The sequence below is a fragment of the Drosophila gunungcola genome (assembly GCF_025200985.1).
Source record: "Drosophila gunungcola strain Sukarami chromosome 2R unlocalized genomic scaffold, Dgunungcola_SK_2 000011F, whole genome shotgun sequence".
NCBI lineage: Eukaryota > Metazoa > Arthropoda > Insecta > Diptera > Drosophilidae > Drosophila > Drosophila gunungcola.
In genome coordinates this window covers 645,300-652,566 of record NW_026453169.1, presented here as the reverse complement: position 1 = coordinate 652,566, position 7,267 = coordinate 645,300, and the positions used below count along the sequence as shown (strand labels likewise).

Below are 7,267 nucleotides of genomic sequence, written 5' to 3'. Positions count from 1 at the left end.
GTATTTGGATTCAATGTTAAGGATTGGAAAGCGTGTCAGGGCACTTGGCGGTTTTTCTGTAATCCTGTTAGAAAATTCAAAGTTTTAACCACCAAAAAGATCTTTCCCACGAGGTAGGGAATTTGTAGTTAATTTGTCCATGAACATTCTATTTTCCCATGACCTTTTTTAATACTTGTTGCTCTTTTCTTACTCAGGTAAAATCTTTCGACCCTCAAGACGCATAGTTTCCTTTTCAAGAATTTTGAAGTGTTAACAAAGGTAATTTCCGATCAATGTTTTCTAAAAAAAATAATGCTGATTCTGTAATCCTGCAGGTGATCATTCGATGGCATATGCGATGCGGTTGGTTTCTAAAAATTGTGGTAGTGAGATTTGATTGCATCTAGGAAGATTTGTTAATTTTTCTGTTATCCTAGTAGAAAATTGTTTGTTTAAACAACCACTTGAGGTGCTTTCCCACGATGACTACTCATCTTTGACTTTCCCATGAACTGTAGTACGAGTTCTTCCAGGTCCTTTTTTAAGAACTTGTTGCGTTTTTCTTGTTCCGGTAGAATCTTTAAGAAAAGTTTCTGTTATCCTGGTAGATTTCTTATTGAGGGTGGAAACTATCACTGAATAATTTTGCGGGTTTTTTCACAATATTTAGTATTTTATACAAATGTTAGCATTGTACTTAAATTTAAATATACTTTAACGTATATGTCATTTGTAAAATATTTACTGGAAGTAAATGATATTAGATCCAATTATTAATATAAAGTTCCTTAGTTGTTTAGCGAACAAATGAATATCGTTATTGCAGACCGCATTTTCATACGACTCGAAGATATCGATCCCATTGAATTTTTTTGAAAAAGTAGTAAGGTTCCTTTCCCAGGACTCGAGACCAGGTAGGATTCTATTTGAAAAACTATTTTTAGTGCTCTACTCTTTTCATGTTCGCTTGGTACATGAGTGTTGAGTTTTCTTGATTAGTTTTAATTTTCACACGATCGGCAGTCGATTTTCCCACACTTACCCTGTCTGTATGGGATATACAAAATGCATTTAATTTATGTTCCCGTGCAACAGGTCACCGAAAGAGAATCATCGTGTGCTCTGAAGTATATGCATTTTCCCAGGACTCGGGAGTAGGTAATATTCCTTTTGGAAAATTCTGTAGAGGCTGCTGCTGTTTTTGATGGGCGCCTGTTAGATAAAATTCGATTTTTCTCGATTAAGCTGTAATTTTCACACGATCGGCAAATAATTTTTCTCCTTCCTGAGAAGTTTTTAAAAAAGGGAACTCAATTTAAATTTTCCCAGAGCTCTTTATAGTAAATACAAAAATCCTTTAAATTTATTTTCCCATGCAACAGGTTGCAGGAAGAGTAATATCGTGTGCCCGTAGCCATCTGCATTTTCCCAGGATTCGAAAGCAGGTAACATTCCTTTCGGAAAATTACTTAAAGTGTGCCGCTGTTTATGATGTTCGCCTGTTACATGAAAATCGAATTTTTTCGATGAAGCTGTAGTTTTCACACGATCGGCAGATGTTTTTGTCTTTTTCCCATGCAACATGCTTCATTTTCAGTTCAACATTATCGTGTGCTCGCAGCCATCTGCATTTTCCCAGGACTCGAGATCGGAAAACATCCATTTGGGAGAACTATTTAAAGTGAGCTGCTGTTTATGATGATCGCCTGGTATTGGAGTATTGATTTTCGTTGATTGAGCTGTAACTTTCACACGACCGGCAAATGAATATTCCCACATCTGCGCTGGCTGCATAAGAACGGTACCCTACGTGTATTTGTGTTCTTTTTCTATTCAACAGGTTGCTGGAAAAGTCGCATCGTCGTGGGATTCGGTGCAGCTGCTCGTTCCCAGGACTTTTTAGCAGGTATAAATTGCATATCTATCCGGAAAACCTCTGTGACTCGTGCTACCAACTATGCTGTTGGCCTGGTTCTAATGTTTACATTAGGAACATCTGGTTTGGAAAATTCACACGGTCGGAAAATGGTCAAAGGATCCTGGGCAGATGGAAACGTTCCCACAGCTGCAGCGGCTGCCTTCTTAGTTGTTGAAAGGACAGATTTTTAAACAAAAAAAGGGAGGTTCCCCTTTACAATCAACAGGTTTCCTGGAAAAAGAGCACATGTTTTGTACCGTGCTGAATTTTCCGCTTCATTTTTAGACCCAGCCAACAGGTAGAGACTATTTTGGGAAAACTCGCTGGACTTCTTACAATTTTTACTGTTAGCCTGGTAGAAGAGTTTTCCGTTTTGAGAACTATTTTGGAAAATTCACACGATCGGGACAGATTGGAAGAATGCATTTTCCCACAGCTGCTCCAGCTGCAAGATCAAATTCATAGGGCACCGTTTTTTAGAATTCTTTTTTTATGTGGGAGGTCGTTTCTTTGAAAAGATTTCAGCTGCACCTTACAATGCAGCCAGCAGGTAGAATTGTTAGACTGTCTTCTATATTAGCTACTAAAATTGCTGAGGGCCTGTTTCATGATTCTTTCAGTCTTAATAAATTAGAAAAGGTAACATGATGGACAGAAGAATAAGGATTAGGGATTGTATCCTTTGCTTCTTAGGCAACAGGTCCTTACTGAATTTCTCAAAAATTCTAGTTTTTCCTACAGTGTCTTGTTTTCTTTTCTGATTTCCTGTTAAAATTTTCAACAAATTAGAAAAATATTTGAAAATTTTCACACGAGTCGAAAAAGTTGCATCTCAAAAAACAATTTTCCCATATAAATTTCCAGCAAACAAAGGATCACGTACCCAAAATTCTCAGGCATTTTTCCAAAGACCGACATGTGTTGACTACCTGCTCGTGCCCATTTTCCACACATTTACCAGGCTCACATACACAATTTTCTGCCAGCCTATTACAAATTTTCAAAGGTTTCCCAAGCATCTTGAATATTTCACACGGTCTGCCCGTGTCAAGAAAACCAAAATTTTCTTTAGCCTGTGCCGATCTTTGTTCTCACGCATCTGCCATCCAGATAATGGAATGCGGGAATAGAAAATGCTATAAAGAAAAGCAACACACAATGCGACGATCACTGGTTTTATGTGAAAACCCAATTCGGGGAATAAATTCAAAGGTTTGGGATGGTGAAGCGGTCCCTTTGAGTGGCTTTAAATTCCAGAGATGGTTCGTGCGGGTACCTGAAAAAGATTTTCATCTCATTTTGCGTGGGTTAATAGGAGCTACTCTGAATGATTCTGTGCTCCTGTTAAATAAGTTGGTCCAAAAGAGAAAGAACACCAGCGTCGTTGCCATCATAATAATCATCCCATCAATTAGAATCGAACAAATTTAATGTGATTTCTGGACCTCTCAGAAATGTGGCCTTGATCTGGGTTCAGTTTTAATCTACTACAAGCAGAAAAGCTGTAAAGCTGATCATCACACTCAACTAAATAATTTTTAAGCTCAGTGGAGCAGTTGGTAATCGAAATTCGTTTTATAATCTTTCTATACAATTGTGGTATACAAACTGATAATGTTTTTTCAGCTGTCGTTTTGGCAAGCCCCAAATTGAATTGTTTTATGGTATATAAACAGCAAGCAAAATAATTTTTTTGTTTGTTTTTATGTATTCAATATTGCTTTTGTTTGTTTCTACAAATATCTCTCTCTTTTAATTTTTTGGCAATGTTTATACCTTTTTATATAAGAAGTATTACTCGAGCAAGTAATATAACAACAGTAGTCTTGCTGAACTAATATTATTTAATTTAAACTGATACAAATTCACAAGAAAAGGTTACAAAATACCTTTTTATATAAGAAGTATAACTCGAGCAAGTAATTTAACAACAGTAGTCTTGTTTGCTCAACAAATATAATTTAATTTAAACTGAAACAAATTCACAAGTATAGGTTACAAATACCTTTTTATATTAGAAGTATTACTCGAGCAAGTAATTTAACAACAGTAGTCTTGTTTGCTGAACTAATACAATTAAATTTAAACTGATACAAATTCACAAGTAAAGGTTACAAACACATTAGATAATTTATCTAGTTTAAGGCCTCTTATGTGTTGAGATATAACCGTGTAGCGGATCTAACCAGTGATCCTGAACGTAAGACAGTTCATACTATTGGTCACAGAACTAAATGGGTTGGAGATGGTTGCATTGCGGGGATTAATCTCCGCCAAAGTTACGTTGGCGACATTCGGGCACGATGGGCTATTAAGAGCTAGATCTCCGCACACCAAGCGATTTTCAATGCACATGTCCACGAGTCGCATGGCGACTTCCACGGTGGAGGTTATTGAGTAAACCTGTCCAAAGGCGCACTGCCAGGAACTACGGACGCGACTTTCGGCAGTACACTCGGAACTTTTAAGGTAGTTATTGAAGTTGTTTTGGCTCGTCACCGTGTACTTGTTGGTATCACCAATCTTAAAATTATACAAATTGGTTAAAATCGTTGGTTATACGAATATTTTAGCAGTCTACTCACCACTTTGGTCACACATAGCGTGTAATTCAAATGAGCGTTTGGATGGAGCTTCACACACTGCGCCAGGCCGTTCTTCAAATTATTTTTATAGTAACTATTGAGGGAGTTGTAAGCACTCTCGGGGTTATTCAAAACCCCATTAATGTTTTCCGCACACTTGGTGATTGAGGCTCTGGCGGCGGCGATCGTTGGGATAGCGATGGTATAGTTCTGAACGCACTGTTTGCTCCAGGAATCGATCAGAGTGATGGGATCCAGGCGAGCGGTGGCCTCCTCCAGCTTCAACTGCATCGAATCCGCCTGGACATTGAGGGCCTGAATTCGCGAGGCAAACAGGTTCTTAAAGTTGGCCATCTCATCTTCCAAGAGTTTAAGCTTCGCGTCGTACTGCCGCTGGTTCTGGAGTAAATAGAGGTCCATGGATTCGAAGGAGCTCGTCGCCTGACCGGCCGACAAGCTCAAAAGAGCCAGACTGATTGCTACTCGTAGTAAGCTCTGCATTTTTACTGTGAAGCGAAGAATTGTCGAACCTCTGCTTATATAGACATTCTACGCGTACTCTTATCATTGTACTTCCCCAGCTGCGATCCCATAATTAATTGTACTTTTGCCAGCTTTGAAATCTCACTCTATATACTTTATTGTCTTATATATATTTTTTAAATTAACCGTTGCTTGCATAAGGTTTGGCTGCCTTGCGAATCGCAAGAATTTCTTAGAATATCCTCTTATCTTGGCTTTGTATTTGCGGAAGGCTGAAAAATAATTAATTTCGCAAAAGCCTTAAACAACTTTAAGGTTGGGTAAATAATAAAATTTTGTTTAAAATGGGATTCACAAAAACTAACTGTCAGTCTTTAAATACGATAAGATTTTTACAATACTCTTTTTCAGCATAAACGAAATTGAAGAAATATTTCTGAATTTTTTTACCTTAGAAAATGGGGTTCACATTGTAAGTAATTAAAAAAATAAAACAAATATTTTTGTATTAAATGTTTACAAATAACTCAAGCACTTTTAATCAATGGAAATTCCTAAAGGGGTTCACAAGGCTGTATCATAATGGGTGTAAATATTATCAGCTGCTGATGCATCGGTGTGATTTGTAATCTCAAAGTTTTTTTCTTGTTCACCTCATAAAATGTAATCTCGGCGTTGTTGTTGCTCTCAGCGAATAATAAAAATATGACTTGAATTTGCAAACCCGATCGAATTATTATCCATAAAAGGTCACTGAATATCGACATATTCGCCCACGCGGATCGAGCCAAGGCGATTGCACAACGGAACTTTCTAGCATTTTGGTTTTTTTTTTTTGCTATTGTTTATTAAGTATAAGAATAAATATCATAAGAAGTAAAATACAACAAACGCTTAGGTTAGGGTACAATGCGAAACCAAAACAAACACAAAATTTGCAGGATTAGTTTGATTGAAATGGGAGGATCGGATCGGATCGGATCGGATCGAATTGAATCTCACTCAGTGTTGGACTAACTTGAAGCGAGCGGCCTCCGCATAGTCCCTGGCATCGGAGAAGTTCCGTTCCGGCTTAATGCGCACATCCGTGGGATCGGTGACGAACTCGCCGCTCCAAGTCGGCGGTAGAACAGTGGGAGCCGTGTCAAATTCGAAGTAATCCTGGTCATCGGAGCGATTGCGCTCCTGTTTGATACGGGTCTCGCCGCTCTTCACAAAAGTTCCGTCCCATTCGGTGGGCAGGACAATGGGCTCCGTGCTGAAGCCGTAGAAGTTATTGGTATTGGTCACGTTCTGATTCTGGCGACGGATCTTGGACACATTGTTGACGGCTCCATCCGGATACTCGAACTTTCCGTTCCAGCCCTCACACTTGATGGGTATGTAGTCCTCTTTCCTGCGCAGCGGCATCTCTGCTTTTCTTATTTTCTTCCGGAAATTGATCTATTCACTTCGCGTTCGCAAACACGATTGAGAAGCTGTCGAGCTGGTCGTATTCTAAAATATGATTTCACCTCGCTTTTGAGCAAAACTTGTCATGTAAATGATTGTTATTTGCCGCAGAGAGTCGAGTCGACCCCCGCGATTTGTTTGCGAGTATATTTGAATCGCTGACGTCAGTGGCGCGAGTCTTAACGCGGTTTCTTCCGACAGCTTCAAACGGGTTCAGGCACTGAGAAAAGACCATCAGTTGAAACTACTAAAGAAATAGCAAGTGGGTTTGCCATGAATGGCTGTTTTTGGAGCACATCGTATTACTGATCAGGTATAAAAAACATTCTGCTTAGATCGATTAATTTCACTTTCTTTCTTGGCAATGTGTGGCAAAAATTACCAAAGATTAGTTGGTTTGTAAATGATGGGAGTTTTTTTTTAAAGTTTAAGATATACGAACTATAATGACATGGAAAAAAATTATCCACAAAGAAAAATTAATCAAAAAATGTCTATCTTAATTATCACTATAATATTAAAAATCCCAAATCCAACGTATATTTATAAATAATGGTATTTGCTCTTACAGTGAAGACCATCACTCTTGAGACTTTTATTTCTATTAAAATGATATTTTTTGTTTTATAATATTCAAATTATTTATTTTGGATACAATTTTTTTCAGTGCACCTTTAGGTCGCCTCCTCCACAGGTTCACACTTTCGATCGGTGGCAGACAATGGCGCGTCGCTTGGCGCTTGGCCATATAAAGTCATCGCGTCTGGCAGCTCAATGGCAGAGCGCAGCTCCAGCCCCGTCGGAGAGTTATGGTGGCCTAGCTGTCATAGGTGTCTTATGTAAAAAT

The 7,267-nt window shown here is 38.5% G+C and overlaps 2 protein-coding genes across 2 annotated transcripts; both read right to left on the bottom strand.

Moving 5' to 3' along the window:
- Nucleotides 1-3,889: 3,889 nt before the first annotated feature.
- LOC128255496 (uncharacterized) lies at nt 3,890-5,014 on the bottom strand. The gene is made up of 2 exons (XM_052985137.1): nt 4,486-5,014; nt 3,890-4,423 (listed from the first exon to the last, which is right to left on the bottom strand). The coding sequence occupies exons 1-2, from the start codon at nt 4,984-4,986 to the stop codon at nt 4,082-4,084; spliced, it is 843 nt and encodes a 280-aa protein (XP_052841097.1). The 5' UTR covers nt 4,987-5,014; the 3' UTR covers nt 3,890-4,081.
- A 779-nt stretch (nt 5,015-5,793) lies between these two features.
- LOC128255498 (uncharacterized) lies at nt 5,794-6,467 on the bottom strand. Its single transcript, XM_052985139.1, has one exon. The coding sequence runs from the start codon at nt 6,376-6,378 to the stop codon at nt 5,971-5,973; it is 408 nt and encodes a 135-aa protein (XP_052841099.1). The 5' UTR covers nt 6,379-6,467; the 3' UTR covers nt 5,794-5,970.
- Nucleotides 6,468-7,267: the final 800 nt, after the last annotated feature.

Bases quoted from the DNA above. Each gene is read 5' to 3' on its own strand.
- LOC128255496 (XM_052985137.1), bottom strand. From the start codon at position 4,986: ATGCAGAGCTTACTACGAGTAGCAATCAGTCTGGCTCTTTTGAGCTTG. The intron at 4,424-4,485 runs GTGAGTAGACTG...TATAATTTTAAG, and splicing joins CGCTATGTGTGACCAAAGTG to ATTGGTGATACCAACAAGTA.
- LOC128255498 (XM_052985139.1), bottom strand. From the start codon at position 6,378: ATGCCGCTGCGCAGGAAAGAGGACTACATACCCATCAAGTGTGAGGGC.